Below are 24,107 nucleotides of genomic sequence, written 5' to 3' on the forward strand. Positions count from 1 at the left end.
GTGGTATTTAATCAAATATTAGAGATCTACTTGCATGCACTGCCTCCATTAGAACATTCCTTTAGGCATTCAGGTGAAATGGTTATAAAGTTGACTTGGGAAAGTTCCATTAACTTATATAAAGCTTTTTTGGTTAAGGCAAGAAAATCTTATTATTCGGGTCTTGTAGGACATTCTGTACTAGATCAGAAAACATTTTTTAGTTTTTAACTGATATCATCTTCTCATTTGATATCCGTCAATCAGTTTTTATATCCTTCTGCAGAGGATTTCATCTCTTATCAGAAAAATAAGATTAAGAAAATTTGGCAGGTTGTGTTGTCCATTGCAAAGCATAATACTCGTAGCCTTAATCATATCGATGACCCTTATAAAGGAATAGCATCTGATAGGTAATGGCAACATTTCTTTCTGTTCAACTCAAATCAGGTCTCATTATTAATACAAAAGATTTATATCATTCTAGATTTTTGTACCTCAATTTTATTGGCTAATCCACCTTCAGAAATAAATGGACTCACTTTATATGTTAGAAGATTACTAAGCACTGGTTTTTATCCAGCAGGGCCTTTTTATTAAAATGCACTAAAATATGGGCATGGGACTTCCCTGTGCACTAAGCTGATATAGAACGTGGCAGCATATTAAGGATTTTTCTGTTTTGTTTGCAGGTAATGTGCTGATTTTTCCTTTAGTGCATGGGACTTGTAAAAAAAGAATGTCACCCAGAGTAGTAAATTAGTAGGTTAAAGAAGTGAAACACAAGAGTGCAGATGTCGGGATTGCTAGAGAGTTGGAGGTGCCTGTGCATTCCTTCTAATCATAAGAAAGGAGACGGGGAATCTGAGTTACTTTGTATGTTCCAGCAAGGCACCCTGGTCACAATTCTTTGTGTGCCAGGAACATCTCAAGGCTGAAGGATTAAAGTATTTATCACCTTTGCAGGACTATAGTGTGGGTCCAGCTACAGCTAAAAGGATCCAAATCAGAAAGTCACCGTTTGGAGCTCAGTCTCCCTGGGTTTCATCAAGAGTGTCCACATAACTGTAAGTGATAACTAACTGATAACAGCACGGATAACCTTGTTAGAGAGAACTGTTAATCCTGTTAATCCTATCAACGCACTGCTGTAGGAATTATGCTAAGGAGAACTGTGTTTGACCCCTACCACCCCCAGTCATAGGAATTAGGAGTTTGAAAAACAGGAGAGACTTTAAGTTCTGTTGGATACACGTTGAATGACTTTAAAAGACTTTAGTAAATTGTGATTCGGAACAAGCTTGCTGAGTTGATTGAGTAAAAGTCTCAACTGCTTATTTGGCCTCCTAGATATTTATCCAGTTCGGAAATACACAAATTTTGGTTGTGTACCCAGTTCCTGAACCCGGAGTTATATAAACAAGATCCATGGAAGCAATCTGAGAAGACAAGGGAGGGTGGAAGGGAAGAGAAGACACGGGAGGGCGAGAGGGTATTATGATGTTAACAGTTAAAACTCATAATCTGGTTTTCTGACTGAAGAAAATATGTAAAGATGTTTGTCAGATTGTTTAATAAAGATTAAAGTTAAAGCAAGTGTTATTACTCTTATGCGGATGACATGCTATTGTTAGTTCCAGTAACTGACGATTCCTATAGAGCAATTTCTAACATTGATTGTGTAGAGATTGTTGAAAACTGAAGTCTGACTCATGGCTTGAAATTAAATAAGGAAAAAGCAAGTTAGTAATTCTCTAAGCCTAAAACCAGAAGCTATTACTTTGTGCTGGGAATTTTGCTGGACTCTGTGCTTACTTTAGAGTCTGTTTAATCAGATTGTTAAAACCTCCTCTCGGTACCCTTCTCCACCACCGCCAACTCCAGGCTCCGCTCATTCTGCCTCGCCTCACCCTATGCTTGGAACAACCTTCCTGAACCCTTACGCCAAGCCCCCTCCCTGCCCATCTTCAAGTCTTTGCTTAAAGCCCACCTCTTCAATGCTGCGTTCGGCACCTAACCCTTACCGTTCAGTGAATCCAGACTGCCCCAATTTGACTGCCCCTATCGGACCGACCATTCACTTGTCTATTAGAATGTAAGGTCTTTGAGCAGGGACTGTCTCTCTTTGTTAAATTGTACAGCGCTGCGTAACCCTAGTAGCGCTCTAGAAATGTTAAGTAGTAGTAGATTGTGTCAGTTGTGAGCAATACACTCATTTTTTTTTTAATGAAAAACATTTGTCTTTATTGGTTCAAGCTTTAATATGCTACTTTGGTGGAGGAGAAGCCTAATGGTTAGTGCAATGGCCTTGGAACCAGGGGAACCTGGTTTGATTCCCACTGCAGCTCCTTGTGACTCTGGGAAAGTGACCCTGGTACAAAACTTGGATTTCAGGGACAGAGAAAGTACCTCTATATAACAGATGTAAAGTGCTTTACTTATACCACAGAAAGGCAGTATATCAAATGCATTACCCATACCCCCCATATAGTTGAACTATTGCAACAGTTTATGCTCTGTTATTTCAAAACAATTGAGGTTTAAGCTTCAGATGTTACAAAATATAGCTGCTATGCTGATATTTTGTTTGCCTAATTATGATACAGCTTCTCTGTTAATGATTCATTTAGTTTAGTTGCCCCTATGAGCACGAATTATATTCAAATTAGCTTGCTTGATTTATGAACTATTTGAAGATTCTGGCTCTGAGTGCATAGTCCACTTGTTCTCTTTCGCAAAGTTTCTCAAAAATGTCTTCAGCAAAGAAGAATTTGATTTTATACTTCCCTTCTGTGTCTGGAGTGCATTATAAAAGGCTATTGGAAAATTCTTTTGGTTGTCGGGTGGTATCAGTTTGGAATATTCTACCAATAAATATAAGATCTCAGAGTTATTTCTTGATTTTTCCATGTTCTCTTGAGACATTTTTATTTAATAGATTTTTCTCTTGAATTTTTTTTTTTATTTTTGGTTTTATGTGTGATAATGCATAAATGTTTTAATTCTGTTGCTTCTGGATACTGTTCCCGTCTTCTTTATAGGAATCCATTTTGGAATATAAAAGGACAAATTAGTCTAATTAGATAAGATCACACTGCCTGTCCTACATCCATCTCTCTCTCTTTTTTTTTTTTTTTTTTAATAATTATTTTTGCAATGAAAATGCAATACAATAGTCAAACAATAATAAGCAAGTGATTAACATCAAAAAGCTTTAGTATTTGCATTCCAGTGTTTTGTTTTTTTTAACTGAACTTGAAAAAAAAAACATCCCCCCCCTCCCTACCCACCCCCTGTTTTAATTATGATATGCAGCAAAATTGATGGAGTAGGCAGTATACGACAGAGACAGTATTAATAATGATCTTAGGGGACATAAAGAGACGACCTTCAAGTTTTAGAAATGTCCCATACTTTACAATGTGGGATAATGCGCCCGTGCTTTTGTTCTGTCAATTTGGACATCAAACAGTGATAGTCTACTTTCTGAAAAGCTTTCTCTAAAGGTGGTACCGCTGATTGTTTCCATAATTGAGCCAGATCCTGATCTCACCCTTTCAGCTTTGTTCCATATGTTTTTCTGCATCTCTATCAAGATCTCACACCCACTTCATACCAATCTGTCCCTTTTTACTTTCCAACGCTTTCCCTCACCCCATCCCTCCCATTCCCCAGTCATAAGAACATAAGAATAGCCATACTAGGTCAGACCGATGATCCGTCTAGCCCAGAATCCTGTTTGCAGCAATGGCCAATGCAGGTCACAAGTACCTGGCAGAATCCCAGAGAGCTGCAAGATTCCATATCCAGTGTACCTGAATGTAACTCACCTTGAGCTACTACTGAGAAAGGTGTGAGCAAAATCTAAATAAATAAAGATTCTAGAATTCTAAAGAATAACAAGATTCCATGCAGAATCTCAAACAGTAGCAACATTCCATGTAGAACTCTAAAGAATAACAAGTGGAGGAGTGGCCTAGTGGTTAGAGCACCAGTCTTGCAATCCAGAGGTGGCCGGTTCAAATCCCACTGCTGCTCCTTGTGATCTTGGGCAAGTCACTTAACCCTCCATTGGCTCAGGTACAAACTTAGATTGTGAGCCCTCCTGGGACAGAGAAATATCCAGAGTACCTGAATGTAACTCACTTTGAGCAACTACTGAAAAAGGTGTGAGCAAAATCTAAATAAAGATTCTAGAATTCTAAAGAATAACAAGATTCCATACAGAAGTTCAAAGTGTAGCAACATTCCATGTAGAACCCCAAAGAGTAACAAGATTCTTTGGGGTGGAGGAGTGGCCTAGTGGTTAGAGCACCCAGGTGGCCGGTTCAAATGCACTTTGTGATCTTGGGCAAGTCACTTAACCCTCCATTGCCTCAGGTACAAACTTACATTGTGAGTCCTCCTGGGACAGAGAAATATCCAGAGTACCTGAATGTAACTCACCTTGAGCTACTACTGAAAAAGGTGTGAGCAAAATCTAAATTAATAAATAAATACTGCCAGCATCAGGGCCACTGCTGCCACTGCTGTTCCGGGCCCGCGGTATCCATCAAACAGCAGCACTAGTAAATGCGAGGAAGCCTTCAAGCCCTGTTGCTCGTGAAAGCCCTGTCAATCCAGCCCCCTCTAACCCATTCTGTATTTATCAGAGGGTGCTGGACTAGCAGGGCCTCCGCAAGCATATGGCCTAAAGGACATCCCTGCACTTAATTATTGATGCTGTGGAACTAGTGCAATAGGTAGCAGTGTGGTGTTCATGTCAGCTTTGGGTGCCCCTCAAACATCCGTGCCTCCTGCAGTGCAAACTGCACTTGGCGGGTTGTGCTGTGCAAATACCCAAAGCAGGTACTTAGTCCAGCTACCACGTAGGCCAGCCCTTCTATAAAGCTAATGGTTAGTGCAGTGGACTTTGATTCCTGGCAACCTGGGTTCAATTCCCACTGCACCTCCAAGTCACTTAACCTTCCATTGCCCCAGGTACAAAAACTTAGATTGTGAGCCCGCTAGGGACAGAGAATGTGTACAGCGCTGCGTACGTCTAATAGCACTATAGAAATGATTAGCAGTAGTAGCAATAGTCACATTTCCCTTCTCTAATACCGCTTGTAAGGATGAAATTATGAACAGGATCTTGGGGGACAAAATATCTTCCTAAACCCTGCCAAACATGATATATGTGACCTGCTAAGTTTAAAGGTACCAAAGTGGGGTTACAAATAACAGAGAGAGAGGCTATAAAAGTTTGGAGGGGCAACTTTCATTTTGATAGTCTTGTGTATTATAGGGTCAATAGAATAGGACCATGCAAATTTTTTTCACAACTTTGATGTATTTCATGTTCTACAGCCTAAAAAGTGTGTGTGTGTGTGGGGGGGGGGGGGGGGGGGGGGGGGGGGGGGGGGGGGTGATTTCTGAGGTTAATTACTTTTTTATATAGTTTATTAAAACTTGCTATAACCACCTAAGCTAACTTGCAGATCTAGGCAGTTTTACAAAACTAGAAATGCCAAAAGATCAGCTTAAAAATTTTTGAATCTATACTGCCCCAACTGTAAAGGACTAAAATACAAGCTTATACATGCGACTTACTTCTCCTACATGAGTATGCAGCTATGGAACACATTACCAGCTGACCTGAAAACAATCGAACTACCTAACTTTCGAAAATCCTTGAAAACGTATCTCTTCAACAAAGCCTACAAAGAGGACCCATAGCTTAACTCTACAACCACACCAATCCTCACTAGTCTGAAACTCATCTCTCAATATCTATTTTCTTAGAACTTTTTTCCCTTTCTCAATCTCTTTCTCAATCTATATCACCAATTGTATCTGACTCCCTGGAATGGCAATGCCTTAACAGATCTCTGTAAGCCACATTGAGCCTGCAAATAGGTGGGAAAATGTGGGATACAAATGCAATAAATAAATAAATTACAAAGTAAAAAAATAACTACAGTAAAAGACAGGAAAGGATCTTACGTACATTCCAGAGAAACCAGACTCATCCAAAGCAATAAAAGAGGGAGAAAAGCAGTAGAAGGATCAGGGAAAACAGTGAATCTGAGTTGCACTAATTCCTGCATAAATCAAGTAGTATCGAATACTTGCTGTAAAGCATAATTCATGTAATATTGACAGCTTGGTGAAAAAGTCATGGTTTTATAGTGATTTTGAAGTTTTTAAAAGACAGTTCATCACAAGTGAATTTCTAAAGAAAGGGGCAGAAAAGAAAAAAGAGTGGCACCTAGTGAATTCCAATTGGGCAGATTTTGGGCCACGAAGGACCAAACAATGGTCATTAATAGAGGGGGAGTATGGAATGATTAAAGTTGCCAAATAGTGGGGAAGGCCAAGTCTATTGGCCTTGAAAGTTAAGTATGAGTAATTTGAATATCCACTTCTCAGTAGGAAGCCAGTGATACTTGTGGAAAAATGGAGACACGTGGTCAAACTTCCAAGCATGGCATATTAATTTAATAGCTGTATTTTGTATTGATTGAAGTTTTTTATTAAGTGTGCATGATTCTATCCCAAGTATATGATGCTACAGTAATCTAGTCTGGTAAGTGGTAACCAATAGCAAGAGAACAAGGAAGTGGAACGTATTATCAAAATATCACTGAACCAGTCGGATTTGGCAAAGGAAAAGAAAACTGGTCTTGCATAAATTAGAAATCTGAGGAGAGAAAGTAAGATCGGAATCTAGAATCTATCTGTACCATCAACGGCCTTCTGCCCTTCAGAAAAGTACTGAAGACCCATCTTTTCAAGATAGCCTACCCTAACGATCCAACCTAACCAAAACTTGCCCATACGATTCTTATTGACAGTAGTTATATTCTGACCATGTTCCCTAGTACCCTATCTGCTACCCCATATCCATTCCTTTCCATCTTTCTACGCCTACCTCCCAACGCTCTTTTCCTTCTGAACCCAATTCCTCCTATGTTTAACTTACTTTCCGTTAACCCCATTAGTTTTGCGTTTACCACAAACTGTATATTCTTCTTACGACTTTGTAATTATTTATATTGTTACTTTGTAAGCCGCATTGAGCCTGCCATGTGTGGGAAAGCGCGGAGTACAAATGTAATAAAATAACTCCCAAATAATGAAAGGAATCAACTGGACAGATAGGGGAACCAAAAAGCTGCAAAGTGATGGAAGGAATAGAGAAACTTCTAGTGAACCAATGGGCTGCTGTCTTTTGTTTGTTCAATACCAGTTTGTGTTCAGAGAGCCAGGTGGAGATTAGATCAAGACAATCTTGAAGTGGACCAATAAGTAGATTAAATGGATTCGTGGGAAAAAGTAGTAGAATATCAGCATAAAAATGAAAAGAGATGCCAGTCGATTGTATAAGTGTTGTGAGAGGACTTAAGAAATAAAAGAGGAGACAGCACTAAATCCTGTGGGTGAAGGGATGGGGAGGGGCAGTTGTAGCTAGAATAACCTTGTAGGAATGGTTGGAGAGAAAAGAAGGGAACCAGGCAAAAACCGGGCCAGTGAAGCCAATGAAAGATAGATGAGATAACAAGCACGGTTAACCAGATCAAATGTTGTGGAGAGATCAAGGAATATGGCAAGAACAATATCAAGTTGAGAATAAATCTCATCTAGGAGGGATGTTAAAACTGTTTCTATGCCAAAATGTTGCCTAAAACCAGATTGGGATGGAGGACATCTGAACGTACACAATATTTTCCAATATTTTAGAGAGAAAGCACAAATTAGACATCAGTCAATAGTGGGCCAGAATTTGGGGATCGAGCAAGGATTTCTTCAGGAGAACGGTACTTGCCTGGATGAGAAACTAGTATTTATTATTGATAGAATCTTGGGTAATAACAGTTCAGGAATTTTTTACCAAGAGGATGGAATTGGGTCAAGAGAACAAAAAGTAGACTGCATTCCTGAGATTGTTTCAGATAGCGAGTGTGGAGCCTGAAGCTGGAAAGAGGACCATGAAGACAGGCCTGGACAAGAAGAATCTGAAGCACTCGCGGAGGAATCTGATAATAAAGGTACCAGGGCAGTACGTAAGGAATTCACTAAATCTTGAACTTTAGAGGAGAAGTACTGAGAGAGAACTTCAGCAGAGGGGCAGAGGGTGCTATTAGGATTCCTATTATTAGGGAAAGATGTCAAATTATGAAAAATGGGAACAAAGTTCTCTGGATAGATTAGGGGCCACCTTAATATGATTTTTAAAATAGTTATTTGGCTTTCCTCAGATGAAAATTATAATCTTTGAGTTTGTCTGAAAGCTGATAGATCCTCTTCAGCTCTCGTTTTTAACTACCTACGCACAGCTTTACATAATTGTCTCTTTAGTAAGTGCAGGCCACTGATACCATAGTGTTTTTTTATTAGAGGAGAGGGGCTTTAATCTGTTTCAGAGGAGCAATCTAGTCCAATGCAAAAGACAACACTGACTGAAGACTACAGGCCTGTTCATCAAGACTCAAAGAATCAAATTCTATGAGAAAAGAAAAAAGAGCCGGGGAGAGCTTATGGAGGTCAACCTGAGCAAGGTGTCTGGACCATTTTGGAGGGATCTCTACTAACGGCTGGGCAAGAGAAGTGGAATAGCAAAATGAATTATTAAATGATCAGGCCAAGGAATTTGAGTACAGGAGACCAAGGATGAAGAAAGGGTGAAATCAGATTGTGAAATAACCAAGGCTAGTGTATGATCATGGAAAAGTAACCCACTGGCACAGATTAAGATCTGATAGGAGTGATAGAAAAGACCATGAGGGTGAGATGGGGTGTCAATATGAATATTAAAATCTCCCAAAATTAGAATATTATGGCAATGAGCAGTTGTATCTATCAATACTTGAAAGCAAGAGCCCTATTGAACTTGGGACAATGATGGGAGACCGTAAAATAATAAAAGGAGTGGGGGTACAAATACGAAGTGTGAGTACTTTTGGATAAAAATGAGGAGCAGAGAGCTCAATGACCTGTAGGTCCATCAAGAAGAAGACAGCAAGACCATGATTCTTGGAGGGCCTAGCTAAAGAAACAACATCAAAGCCTTCTGGAAGGCATTCAAACAAATAATTCTACCCCTTTCCTGATCCATGTCTCTGTAAAACAGAAAATTCTAAAACCTGAAGATTCAATAAGATCATGAATTAACTCAGTTTTAGAATGTAAGGATCTACATTTTAGTAGGCCTAGCAGCAGTATCGTCTCCTCAACAAATGGGGTATCTGAATCAGTGAAAGACAACGTACCTGGGAAGCCAGGTGTAGCTTGGAGGAAAAAAAACTGCAGTGGTTTCCAATGATCAGTTGGATTGGAAACTGTTACAGAGCATAATGTGACCCGTGTGGGGTACTGCAATATCCTGGCAGTAATCAGTAAAGCAGCAGAAATCTGGAAAAGAAAGTTGCTCTATGAGAGAACACTTCAATCTAGGGTAGCAAACTACCAAAAAGTGGTAGATCTTTCAAGGGTAAAAACATATATCGGGTCCCCACTCTTAACAACCCTAGAAAGTGAGCAGATACAGATTGAGAGAAGACTTCCAGATCCACTCTTCTCCAGTTCTGTGATACCACTCCTGTCTCCAAGAATCTATTAAATCATTAAGAGGTCCCTCCAGGATTTCTCCCCCCCACACTCCCCTTCCATCCCAGCAGGCCAAGGTCACATGCATGAAATGTATAGCATCTTCTGGGGTCTTATTAACTGGAAAAAGTTACAGATAAGCTTTTTCTTCTTTAAACAAAAATAGTTACAGAACAATTCCTTATTCAGAGGATGAGATTGCTTTGCTCTAACAGTGTTAACCTAAGACACAGTGTGTAAAAATAAAAATTATGAATACAATTCAAAATAAGCACAAAGTAAACCACATGCAAAGATATTTTTGAGTACATTGCACAAGATGTGTGGACATAATTAGAAACCATATGACAGTTTGCTAAAAATTTGAATCAAAACCCATTTATCATATACGACCCTTTGGATTTTGTTTTAAGCAAATGACTCTCTATGAGCCATTGGGCTTTGTTCCTGACAATCCCTTATTCATGGATGGATATTTTTGTTCACCCACTGGCACCCTTGGATTGTAATCAATAACTAGCTCCTTTAGACTGCAAAAATGTATTTTCTCGCTCTTTTCAGTGTTGAGTGTGATTCCTTTTTCCTTCAGGCGGGTCTCCCTGCTGGATAACCTACACCTGTATATTTTGGGGCTGGCTGAGACAAACTGTGTGATATACTCTCCTTTAGGGATCTCGCTCATTAATTCACCTAAATAATCTCCCAACGGAGGATTCCACTCACCCTTCTTGCTCACAGAAATCGCAGAGTCCGTGTTGTGATAGCGTTCATGTAGCACATCAAGAACCCTGTACAGCTCTAGGCAGGCATGGACAGTTATAAAGAAGCTATGAAGATCTTTGTGTTACCTGGTACTGCACAAAGTTCCTTCGTGCGCTTCCAGGTGACACAAGCCATGTTATCGTCTAAGATCATACGATGACATGGCATATTTGAGGGAAAACAGGTACATGTACAGCTCATCGGGATATCTCACAATGCTTGTGGTTGGTAAATTTCTTCTTTGACCAAACTTCCCCTTCAAAGAGTTTAAGAACAGTTTTGCAATTTGTCGTTTTGCAGGGTTCATGCTTATCTGATCAGTGCGTAAAAGCATGCCTTCTTTCTTGTAGAAATAATCAATGCACCTGCTTTGTTGTTCAATATCAGTATATAATTGAGGTAACCCCAATGCTTTCTGCTTTTTACGCAGATGCATGTTATGTATTCTGCAAAGAGGTGAGTAGATGTCCGTTCAAAATGCCAAACTTGTAGACTTCTCCTGCCCTGTACCCTGTAGTGAAGGCCACTTCCAAATCTACGGTACACCATGTTGCCATCAGAAATCTCTCATCGTCATCGTGGGCACATTTCTCCCACTGACCCATCTCTGCGCACATGCGATACAAAGTAAACCTGAGCTTACTATGCAGCCTAACAGGTTGTATGGGGGAAAAGAGACCACACAGTGGGAACACCTTGACTTTCACAAGCCCAAAATAATCAGAGAGGGATCCAAAATTTTCATAGATGATTTGGGGGTGACCAATCGGATATTCTATAGTTTTATTGACAAAAGGGAATAGGCTGGTAAAATCATAACATTTTCTTACCCTGTTTAACCTGATAGTACAGGCAGATGTCATTCGTTCTGACCGGCGATCTTTGATTAATGTCCCCACTTCTGTACCTTGTCCTGAAGTCACTTGGGCACCACAGCCTTGGGGGGGGGGGGGGGGGGGGGGCGGGCGGCACCAGCATAGAAATGGCTGCCTGGATTTTGACAGGGTCAAAGATAGTCTGAAGGTCGGGGCTCTCTTCGGCAACCTCCAGGGATTGGAAGATGGCATCTCATCCAGATGGAAGACTACCTTAAAGTCGAACCGGGAAAAGAATGGAGACCAGCAGGCCTGGTAGGGGTTGAGTCTTCGGACCTCCTATAAGTACAGAAGGTTCTTGGATCCATAGTCACAGTGAATAGATGTTTAGCTCCCTCAAGGTGATGATGCCACTCCTCCAGTGCCATCTTGATGGCCAATAGTTCCCGATTACTAATGGTGTAATTTTTCTCAGTGGACAAGAATTTCGTAGAGAAGAAACCACAAGGTAACAATTTACCTTTAGTGTTCCCCCTATAGAAGATGCATCAACTTCCACGAAGAAGGGCTTCTCCGGATCAGGATTGCAGAATACCAGGGCTGACATGAAGACTTGTTTCAGGATATCAAAGGCCAATATTGCTTCCTCTGGCCAATCATGGGTATTAGCTTCTCTTCAAGTCACAGCAATAAGGGGCAAGACTATAGAAGAATAGTCCTAGATATATTGGCGATAGTAATTCGCAAAGCCCAGGAACCACTGTAGGGCTTGTTGCCCCTGGGGGCGAGGCTAGTCACGAATGGCAAAGGGCTTAGCAGCATCCATCCTCAGGCCATGGTTGTGAATATAATATAGCCCAAGAAAGGTAGTTCATTTTCCTCAAAGATGCACTTTTTTTCTAATTTGGTGTATAGGTAATTATCATTTAGGCATTGCAGAACCTGTTTGACATGTTCCCGGTGTTGGGCAAGCATCTTGGAGAATATCAAGATGTCATCTAAATACAGCAGGACACAATTTTGTAACAGATACTGGAAGATGTCGTTCACAAAACATCTGAAAACCGCTGGGGCGTTAGAGTCCAAACTGCATATCAAGATATTGGCCATCCCTGGTGTTAAAAGCCATTTTCCATTTGTCTCCCTCTCAAATGTGGATCAGTTTGTAGGTTCCCGTCATGTCCAGTTTGGTGAAGATGCAGGCTCCTTGTAGGCAATCAAACAGTTCAGAGATCAGAGGGCGCTTGTATTTATTTTTGATCATGATGGCATTCAATCCACGATAGTCGATGCAGGGACACAGAGTGCCATCCTTCTTTCCAACAAAAAAAAGCCCTTTCTGGCCGGGGAAGCGAATGAATGAAAATCCTCGGCATTATTATTGACAACAACCTAACGCAAAAGAACCAAGCCACCGCCATTACAAAGAAAATGTTCCACACAATGTGGAAACTCAAACGGGTAAAACAATTGTTCCCGAGGAAAACTTTTCGCAACATGATTCAAACAATGGTATTAACACATGTTGATTACTTCAATGGAGTATATGCGGGTTGTAGGGAACAAATCCTAAGGAAACTACAGACTGCTCAGAATATGGCAGCCAGGCTTATCTATGGAAAATCTAAATTTGAAAGCGCAAAACCCCTCCGGGAAAAACTACCCTGGCTACCAATCAAGGAACGTATCGCTTTCAAGATTTGTACCTTTGTTCACAGAATAATACATGGTCTAGCTCCGTGCTATATGTCTGAACTAATCAACTTACCAATTAGAAACACAATTGAATCAGCCAGAACATACTTAACTCTTCACTTCCCAAGTTGTAAAAGCCTGAAGTATAAATCAACATAAGCGTCAAGTTTCTCTTACATATACATACAGCTCTGGAATTCTCTACCAAAACGCCTGAAATCTACAAATAATCTAGAATTTTGAAAAAACCTAAAACTCACCTGTTCAAGAAGGCATACCCCACAGTATCTGGCATAAACACTGAATAATGAAATATGGCATTTTAATCAGGAAACGGACAGTTTTCAACCCCGACGCATGATCACACCCTAACATTTTGTCTGAATCACCCCAACCTATTTACCGATACTTCTTTACTGTATTTGTTCACTCTGGAGTCTGTAACCACCTCTCCGGAACTATGTAAGCCACTTTGAGCCTACTAATAAGTGGGAAAAGGTGGTATATAAATGTAACAAATTACTTGCAGAGAAGTTTCATTTATTTATTTATCAGCAATATAAGCAGACATGGCTTGGGTCGCCGGAACAGAGAGCGGGTAAACCCATCCCCAGGGCGGCATCTTGCCTGGATGAAGCTTGATAGGACAGTCAAACTCCCAGTGTGGGTGAAGGACTTTGGAAAATGCCGGAAATAGTCCCTCCAGTGCCTCTATCTCTGTGATGGATGTGGTCATGGCTGGAAGCAAGGGGCCAAGACAGCGGGTGCTATAACAATGCTTGCTTCATGCTGTGAACTAGGACTATTGCTTCCCTGTGGAGAGCTCCAATTCTCAGGCGTAGGGGAACCATCTTGGCTTTAATATGCCCCTGAGACGACCACGATAGCCTTAGGGGAGATCCTGAGTAAAGATGTTGTAGTGCCAGACAAGGGCCTCATCAGTGAAATTGCCTCCTGCTTCAGAATTGATGAAGGCTTCTAGTTCTAGAGTAGCCGAAATGAAGAATTACGTGCGGGGAATATGGTTACAGGAATCCCAGGGATAGGCCTGTGAAAGTATCCTGATTTGTTAGGGCATTTGAGTGCATAGTACTCCTTTTCCCCACAGTACAGACAGAGATTCAGTTACCAACATCTCTCCTTTTCCGATTCCGAAAGGGATGACTGGTCCACTTGCATGGGTTCTTCTACATTGGATGGAGTGGTGTCCCTGACGGGCCAGCGCTGGGCATGCTGGAAGTTAGATGCCAGTCGCACTGTCCTGCGGGTGGATTGCCACTCCCGAGTCTGCTCTTGAAACCAGATGTCCACCCGATTACAGAGATGGATGAGCTCATCCAATGATGAAGGGAGGTCCCGTCCAGCCAGTTCATCTTTTATGTGGGGCACCAATCCCTGCCAAAAGACTGCTGTCAGGCTATCATTATTCCAATTTAGCTCAGCCACTAGAATGGATGGCATACTTTTGCCAGGGTTTGGGACCCTTGTCTCAGGAGCTCAGAAGCCATGGAGGAAGCCCAGGTTCTTCAAAGATTCTCTGGAATTGCTCCAGGAAACCCTCCAAGCTGTTGAGCACTGGATCATTTCACTTCCTGACAGCAGGGATATAATATAGGTAGCACGGGTCCTGTTGGAGATGGTCTCTGGCCTGAAGTTGAAAGATTATCAGGCACTGGTTGATGAAACATCTGCAGGCTTTAGGACTTCCATCATAGCGAGGTGGGGAGGGTGCAGAGCCGCTGAGAGGAGGGGCAAGATTCCCCCAGGCCCAGCCTTCAAGGGGGCCTGGCACCAGGGTCTCTTTCTCTCTCCTGCTCCTGACAGGCCCCGGGTGATCGCGTCCCAACAAGAGCAGGAGAGAGAACACTCCGGCGCTGGATCCCTCCCCCCCCTTAGAGGCTGGGGAGGAGCAGACAGAGGGCTTCATGCTGAGGCCTCTGGTTTGGCTGGCAGGAGTCCCCAGGCCCCGCCAACAGAAGAAGCCTTCCTCCAGCACTGTACTTCACTCTGCTGCATTGCCTGCCATGTGGTTGCTTTTCCCTTCACGTCACACATGCTCAGTTTTGATGGAATTCAGCGACATGAGGGGAAAAGCAGGGGCAGGGCAGGAAATGCAGTGGAGTGAAGAACAGTGCTGGAGGAACGCTTCTGCTGGTGGGGCTTTGGGACCCCCGCCAGCCAAGGTATGTGGAGTTGCAGGGGGGGGAGCAGCAGTGGCAATCCTGGGGGGGGGGGGGGGTGGCAGCAACAGCCCTACCCTGGGCCCGACTCACTGTTTCGGCAGCCCAGGGGGGGAGGAGCTACAAGTCTGATTCCTGGTGCGGTGAATGTGGCTACTGGAGTTGGGCTGGCAGCCATTAGAGGAGGGGCAGTGGCCTGTGGGGTTGTAGTCATCTGGAGATCATTCATATAGGTAGTCAGATCTCATACTGAGCCAGAGAGTTGTTGAAGCTGGAGGGCCAACTCTTGAAGTAGCTGCAAGGCCGGTAACAGAAGAAGAATCTTAAACTGAATTCTACTGGCCACAGGGAGCCAGTGTTGTTCAATTAACAGAGGAGTAACGGATCAGATCATTTAGCTTTATAAAGAAGTGCTATATTTTGAATCAGTTGTAGTTGTTGAATAGAATACCGAGGCATTCCAGAGAAAAGTGAGTTACGATAATCCAAACGGTCGATAACAAAGTTTGAATGAGAGTCTTGAGAACAGAGCTCTCTAAATAATGACTAATAGATCAAATCATCTGCAACACAAGAAGACCTGAGTCAAAAAAGAGATATACAGACTAAAGGATATAAAGCATTGTCAAAGATTATACCATTAACAAGTGAACGGACAATTGTACTAAATTTGATGGGAAAGTTATCTACATTTGTAAAAACTGGCAGTGAAGAATTTGATCGTTTAAACCAAATTGCTTCAGTTTTTTCAAGATTAACTGTGATCCACGAAATCTGCAGTGAAAATGGCTGCTGCAAGTTTCAGCGGCATTGCTGTGGGAACTCACAGCAGCCATTTTTACTATGGCGACTAGAGCATAGGAGGATCACTCCTGCCTTAGCTAACCACTGGACCACTAGGGCTGTAAGGAAGAGGGGGAGGAGGAGCCTACAGTAGGTTTGGGAGGGGAATGTTCTCTTTACAATGGAGTGGAGTGAGTGAGTGGGAGTTTCCAGTTGGGGGAAAGGGGGCTGGAAGCAGACCTGGCCACAGCAGGACACCTCAGAGAAGGGAGGGTACAATAGTGGCAGTTATCGGGTGGGGAGGGGACAACAAAAGCGCCAGTCATGGGTGGGGACTCGAATATAAACAGATACTCCCATTTTGGGGTCATTTTATTTGGCCCAACAGTCTCGGTTTATATTAGAGTATATATAGTAATTTACTTACCACAGAAGTCAGATTTACCAGCCTGTAGTTCCCAACCGCTTCTTTAAATCCAACCTTTTGCTACCATTACAGCTTATGCACCTCGAATATTGTGTTCAATTCTGGTCGCCGCATCTCAAAAAAGATATAGTGGAATTAGAAAAGGTGAGAGTTCCAAGATGGCCGCTGACTGAGACAGATGTGTTTTAGAGCTCCTCCAGATTTTACTGTTATTACCTTGTAATGCCGAAGAGAAGGGGCAGAGCTGCTGCTACTGCAGCCCAGCAGCAAAGACCTTTGATATCTTCTGGCTTGACTGAATCTTTTCTGCAACGAGCTCAGGTTTCGACAGCAGCGTCGGTGAGCGGTTCGCTGGAACAGCCCAGGATAGGAGACCAGGAGCTGAACCTTGAACTGGAAGTTTCTTTGAGCCCTGAGGCAAGGGCCCTCCTCCCCAGCCTATGAGAAGTAGTTCTCCGGTGGCGGAGTCCTTAGCCCTGAATACCGAGGTGTTACAGGGTGGAACTGGACGGGAGGCAGTGTTAGCCTTAATGGAGAACGTGGGAGATTTGTCAGCTTCTTCCCTGTTATCTCACACTGCCGGAAAAACACAGGAGGAGTTGCGAGGGACATTGGAAGGTGAGAAACATGTTTCACAGGAAGAGAGTGAGAGCATTGCATTTGCTAAACTTTTTCAGAAACCAGATGAAGTGACATTGGACAATCTATGGCAGTTGATTGCAGAAATGGGGAAGTTTTTGTGCCCCCAGATGAGGAAAATAAGAAATGAAGTTGTGATATTAGATGGGAAGGTAACAGAAATTGAGAATGAGGTGAAAATAGTTAAAGCAGATTTGGCTAAACAGGAAAAGGATGTTTGAGTTGAAATCACAGCAAACAACAATGCTTAAAGACTTGGTTAATTTAAGGAGAAAATCAGAAATGCTGGAAAATACTTCAAAATCTATTCTGCGTTTTATAAATTTTCCGCGACAACCACTTATCTCCCCTCAGGAGATACTAAAAAATTACCTCAGAGAAATTCTAGTGATAGATGATAAAGATATGCCACCCTTTTCACAGGTTTTTTATATACCTGTGAAGGGTTTGGATCCTTTACAAAGGAATAATATTCAGAATGCGCAACCATTGGATGTTTCTGCCCTTCTTGAAATGTCGGATTCAGAACAGATAACACCAACTACTATGTTGGCCACAGTAGTGTTACCTTCGGACAAGATCTGGATTTTAAAGAAGTTTTTTCAGAATAAAGAAAAAACCTTTTGTGGTTTGCAAACTCGTGTTTTTTCCAGATCTAGCGAGGGAAACGCAAAGGCGACGACAAAAGTTTTTACAGATGAGACAGGAGACACTTCCACTTGGCGCAACTTTTTACCTTAAATATCCTTGTAAATGTTTAATCTCCTATCAAGCAGTGAAATATGTTTATTTTGATCCTGACCAAGTGTCATCTTTTTTAACATCTAAGAGAGCTCCTAGTTAAGTAAAGTTGAATAGAAACTCGTCTGTATCTCAAAATTTGATTTATAAAGTTTATTACCTGTTTTCTCCTATTTAGGAATCTTGGACTCCTGTTGTGGACTTTAAATGAAATTATAATATTTAATTTGTGTTATGAATAATATATTTAGATTTAATTGTAATAGTGGATTTTTCTTTACAAGTTTATACTTGTTTACTATGTATAAAAATGATAAATAAAATATTTAAAAAAAAAAGGAATTAGAAAAGGTGCAGAGAAAGGCGACGAAAATGATAAAGGGGAGATAAAGGGGATGGGATGACTTCCCTATAAGGAAAGCCTAAAGCGGCTAGGACTCTTCAGCTTGGAGAAAAGGTGTCTGAGGGGAGATATGATAGAGGTCTATAAATAAATGAGTGGAGTTGAACGGGTAGATGTGAAGCGTCTGTTTACGCTTTCCAAAAATACTAGGACTAGGGGGCATGCGATGAAGCTACAATGTAGTAAATTTTTAAAAATTGGAGAAAAGTTTCTTCACGCAACATGTAATTAAACTCTGGAATTCGTTGCCAGAGAATGTGGTAAAGGTGGTTAGCTTAACGGAGTTTAAAAAAGGTTTAGATGGCTTCCTAAAGGAAAAGTCCATAGACCATTATTAAATGGACTTGGGCAAAATCCACTATTTCTGGGATAAGCAGTATAAAATGTTTTGTACTTTTTGGGGATCTTACCAGGTATTTGTGACCTGGATTGGCCACTGTTGGAAACAGGCTGCTGGGCTTGATGGACCATTGGTCTGTCCCAGTATGGCAACACTTATGTACTGATGGGAGCAAGTTTAATAGAGGAGAAAAAGTACATGGAGGAAACAGCATCCTTGTGTACTTCTTATGGGTATCATTTTATAAACCATTTTCCAAGTATAACATGTTTTAAATGTGGAAAGCATTTTTGTTGTAAAATTGTGGGAAGGTATTCATGTGTTAAAGATGGGCACCTGCTTTTACATGCTCTATACCAGGTATCTCCAGGTAGTTTGGTTGGAGAAGGGGCGGAATGTGAATATGAAGGTACAGACATACATGTGTACATTTGTATCTCCTTAAGAGGTTCTTTTGCCAATATCATTATTTGATTTAGGGTTATATTAAGGGTGTAATGTGCATATCTGTTCTCCTATGTTATTTGTTTGTTTCAGTGGTGGAGGATTCTGTTGATGATGTGGAGGGACCCAGTGAAACAATTGCTGATCCTGAGGAGGTGGTCAAAGACCAGGATGCCCTGAGTGATGGAGAATCAGGCAAATGGCCAGGTAAGGCTGCACTCACCTTTACACCCATCTCGCTCCTCTTCCACAAACCACTACCCCATTGCTAGAACTGACACTGTGGCAGAATTAATTATACACTCACCTTGCTTAGCTTAGGTTTGACAGTTGGGAGATTGGTCTCTTACTAGAAGATCAGTTTAATATAAAAATCACCAATATAGGACAAAATGTCCAAGTGAGATGTTGGATGAAGCAGCATAGAGTCCAAAGTGCTTCATAAATAATTGAAATGAGAGCTTTTTAAGAACTGTTTGGCTTGCATTCCATTTTTAACATATGGTGCTTAACTTAATGAAATGGTGTGCCCCTGCTAAATATATGACTAGGTTGGTGAGATTCAAGGTACAAGTATGTGTATTCGGAGTCTGCTGCATGCCGATGTTCTGTCTATTTTGATGCACCACATTGAAACCAAAAGATTGAAATAAAAAAAATCAAAAAGTAGTATCAAATATGATAGAGGCCTTAGAAGCCATATCAAATACATGAGGATGTTATAATGCCGTTATATCGCTCCATGGTGCAACCGCACCTGGAGTATTGTGTTCAGTTCTGGTCGCCTCATCTCAAAAAAGATATAAAGGAATTGGAGAAGGTGCAGAGAAGGGCGACGAAAATGATAAAAGGGATGGGACGACTACCTTATGAGGAGAGGTTAAGACGGCTGGGACTCTTTAGCCTGGAGAAAAGGCGGCTGAGGGGTGATATGATAGAGGTCTACAAAATAGTGAGTGGGGTAGAGCGGACAGATGTGAAGCGTTTGTTTACAGTTTCTAACAATAATAGAACCAGGGGACACAAGATGAAATTAGAATGTGGTAGGTTTAAAACAAATTGGAGAAAGTTTTTCTTTACTCAGCGTGTGGTTAGACTCTGGAACTCATTGCCGGAGAAGGTAGTGACGGCAGCTGGCCTTGCTGAGTTTAAAGGGGGTCTGGACAGATTCCTGAAGGAAAAGTCCATTAATCGTTATTAAATTCTGGGTTTTTGCCAGGTTCCTGGGGCCTGGAATGGCCGCTATCGGAGACAAGTGCTGGGCTTGATGGACCTTTGGTCTTTTCCCAGCGTGGCAGTGCTTATGTACTTATGTACTATGGAAAAACACTTGGAATCACTTAAAATTGAAGGGTAACACTCTGCTAGTTGCAAAAGGCATCTTTATTTGTAACTTTATTTATACTTATATGCTACCTCTACAATCCTTAAGCCTTTGGTTAGGGCTTAAATTGCCAGTGCATAAAACCAGTCAAAGACTGAGAAAATAACTTGTTTGGATGAATATGTATGTATTTATTGCACTCGGAATAAGCTGTAAGCTTGGGTACTTGATCTAACATTTTAATTTCAAACTGATGATTGAGTATACACTGGGCTTCCAGTAGTTATGTATAAGTTACAGGTGAGAACTGGGCTCAGATCTATGGACTAGGTAAATCAAGAGTCCTTCAATTGATGACAATAAAGCAAAATGGGTGGGGGAAGCCAACAGTTGATCAGGAGCGCATGGTTCAGAGTGAGGCATCCTTGAAGGATACTATTATAACAGAACATTTAGGGAATCCCAACAGAGAGGTTTCAAGAAAGGTTTAAGGGTAGAACAGAGCAAAGGTTGTAAATTATCCCTGTCAACTTCTAAGCAGCTTGGAAATGCAAGAAAAAACACACTGAGCACAAATGGTAGAAGCCTAAAAAAATAAGATGAGAGAATATATAGTATTAAATTAAGAGGTAGGTATCTGAGACCTGGTGGAAGGAGGAGAATCAATGGGACACTTACCAGGGTATAAATTATATCGCAATGGTAGGGTGGATCAAACTGGAGGGGGAGAGGTTGCGCTATATGTTAGAGGGAATTGAGTCAAAATAAAAATTCTGCAGAAAACAGACAGCAACTTGGAATCCTTATGGATAGAAATTCCATGTGTGAAAGAAAGGAATATACATGTAGGGCTATATATTACCGTCCAATAGGACAGAACGTCTAGGGCTATATATTACCGTCCCAATAGGACAGAACGAACAGACAGATGAAGATATGTTAACAGAAATTAGAAAAGCTAGCAAATTTGAAAACAGTATAATGGTGATTTCAATTATTCCAATATTAACTGGTTATTTGACACAGGGAGTACTAGGGAGGTAAAATTCCTAGATTTAATAAATGACTGCTTCATGGAGTACTTGGTCCAAAGCCCAACAAGAAGGGGAGCTATTTTAGATCTAGTACTTAGTGAAAAGCAGGACTTAGTACAAGATGTAATGGTATTGGGCCCGCTGGCAAAATAGTGCAAAGTATTATGAAGAATAAAATCACAGAACACATAGACAAATTCAATTCAATTTGGGTCTTATATACCTCTAATATCTCCTGTTTAGGGTTCAGTGCAGTTTACAAAATGAGTGGCTTAACAGTTAAAATATTATTAGAATGATTTTAGGTTAGTACATTCTTGTTGTATAGATATAGTTTTATAGAGCGTTATAAAGTATGTTTATAGTCTGTTAGAATTGGTATTTCTATATTCTCTTGGGGGAAACAATGATCGTTGAGTGTTAAGTGATAGTCTTTCGGAAGAAGTAGGTTTTTAGCTTCTTCCGGAAGGTGAGGTATTTTTCTTCAGGTTTGTTGACCAGGGGGAGTGAGTTCCATAGTGTGATTCCCAAATACTGGTAGAGCGAGTTGAAGATCTTCTGAGATCGTATTCTCTTGTGAAACGGTGTGGCTAAGATCAGTTGTTCCTTTAGTCTGTTTGATTGCACTATGCAAATAGATGAGGTGCGAATTAGGAGTTCAGAGGTGATACCCTGAAGAATCTGAAAGAGTAGGCATGCATCTTTAAACTTAGATCTTTCAGTTGTTGGTAACCAGTGTAGTTTTGTGAGGTATGGTGAGACACTTGTGTATCTATTCAGTTTGAAGGTTAATCTTGCCGCTGTGTTCTGTATGATTTGTAGGGTTTTTTTGTGTGTTTGCTTTTAATGCCCAGAAATAGGGCGTTGCAGTAGTCCAAGCGGAGTAGGATAAGCATCTGTACCAGTAGTGTGAAGGCTTTTTGATCAGAGTGACCTGATCTGGCGAAGTTGCCTCATTTTGAACATGGTTTTCTTCCATAGTTGGTTGATTTGGGATGTGAATGATGATGAGGAGTCAAGGATGACTGAGAGCTCTAGTTTCTGATTCGACTGGGAAGATGATGATGTTGGGGAGTATTAATGAGCCTGGAGCCTCAATTCCTTGATTCTGGAACCAGAGGATCTTAGTTTTTTTGGTGTTCAATTTTAGTTTGTTAGGTCCCAGGTCTGAATAGTGTTCATCCCAATCGTTACCGATCAGATTGGATCTTGGTGTGAGAAAGTCAGAGGTAGAAGGAGCATGATGTCATCCGCTTATGATAGAAGTAGTTCTCCTAATCCCAAATGTATTGAGCCAAGGGAGGTCATGAAGAAGTTGAACAGGAGAGTGGGGAGCCCTGAGGGACCCCACATTGTGGAATCCAGTATTTGGAAAGGTTATTGTTTCACAGAGTAACTATGATTTGAGAGGAATTCCTTGAACCAATTGAGAACTTGTCTGGTTATTCCAGTCTGGTTCAGTCGCTCCGTTAGGAGTACGTGATCCACCGTGTCAAATGCTGTGCTATACAAGTATACTTGGTTTGTTGATTTCTATAAATGTAACAAAATAATTTACATGCTAAAATTGTCACATCTGAAAACACATACAGTAGGCACACATACAGTAGGCACACACCCAGGGGCAGAGGTTAAGAACATAAACGTCGCCATACTGGGGGACAGACCGAAGGTCCATCAAGCCCAGCATCCTCTTTCCAACAGTGGCCGATCCAGGTTACAAGTACCTGGCAAGATCCCAAAACAGTAAAATAGGTTTTATGCTGCTTATCCTAGAAATAAGCAGTGCATTTTCCCCAAGTCCATCTTAATAATAGCTTATGGACTTTTCTTGTAGGAAGTTATCTAAACCTTTTTTAAACCCTGCTAAGCTAACTGCTTTTACCACATTCTCTGGCAGCGAATTACAGAATTTAATTACACTTTGAGTGAAGAAATATTTTCTCTAATTTGTTTTAAATTTACTACTTTATAGCGTCTTCTCTTTCCCCCTAATCCTAGTATTTTTGGAAAGAGTAAACAAGCGATTCACGTCTTACCTGTTCAAGTCATTTTATAGAACTCTATCATATCTCCCCTCAGCCATCTTTTCTCCAAGCTGAAGAGCCCTAGCTGCTTTAGCCTTTCCTCATAGGGAAGTCTTCCCATCCCCTTTATCATTTTTGTTGCCTTTCTCTGTACCTTTTAATTCCATTATGTATTTTTTGAGATGTGGTGACCAGAACTAAACAGTATTCAAGGTGAGGTCGCACCTTAGAGCGATACAAAGACATAACATTCTCAGGCCCAGATGCACAAAACCTAACGAGCCCACAACTTGCGTTTTAAACTGGTTCCAGCCAGTTTAAAACGCAAGTAGTTCACCCCGGGCATGCACTAAGGGCATTTTCCCTGCCACGGTAGCAGGCAACGAAAACGGAATGCAAATGTTTGAAAAGCTATTATAATGAGCTGCAGTACCGTTGCAGCCCATTATAATCAAATGCACTACCGTTTTTCCGATTCCCTTACAGTAGGAACCCTAACGAGATGTCTGACCTCTTGTTAGGGCTCCTGTGAGGGAATCGGAAAGGAAAAGGGCCCCCAAAAAAAGTAAAAAAGGAAAAAAAAAAAAGCAGGGAGCGCATGTGAGGGGCGTCCTTTAAGAACGTACTCTCCCTGCGCTTCTGAGAGACGTCTTTTTTTTTTTTGCAGTTTTTTGTTCTGCCGGCGCTCGTGTTTTTTTCCCCCTTCTTGAGAGTCTTCGCCGCGCCACTTACCCCTCCACAGCGAAATTTTTCTATTTTCCTGGTTGCCGGAGAATCGGGATGTCCCTTTACATTAGGCTCCTCTTCCTGGTCTCTTCAGCCAATCAGAGCACGTTTCGCTGACAACAGCCAGCTAAGCCCGCTTTGATTGGCTGAAGAGACCAGGAAGAGGAGCCTAATCTAAAGGGACGTCCCGATTCTCCGAC

The 24,107-nt window shown here is 41.5% G+C and overlaps 1 protein-coding gene across 1 annotated transcript in view; it reads left to right on the forward strand.

Moving 5' to 3' along the window:
- The window catches only part of ZFHX3 (zinc finger homeobox 3), a 481,419-nt gene that overhangs the window by 310,092 nt on the left and 147,220 nt on the right, over positions 1 to 24,107 (forward strand). The window contains 1 exon segment of the mRNA XM_030204671.1: positions 18,890 to 19,003. Coding sequence (XP_030060531.1) covers positions 18,890 to 19,003 — 114 coding nt within the window.

The sequence above is a fragment of the Microcaecilia unicolor genome, chromosome 5, assembly GCF_901765095.1.
Source record: "Microcaecilia unicolor chromosome 5, aMicUni1.1, whole genome shotgun sequence".
In the NCBI taxonomy this organism is placed as follows: Eukaryota; Metazoa; Chordata; class Amphibia; order Gymnophiona; family Siphonopidae; genus Microcaecilia; species Microcaecilia unicolor.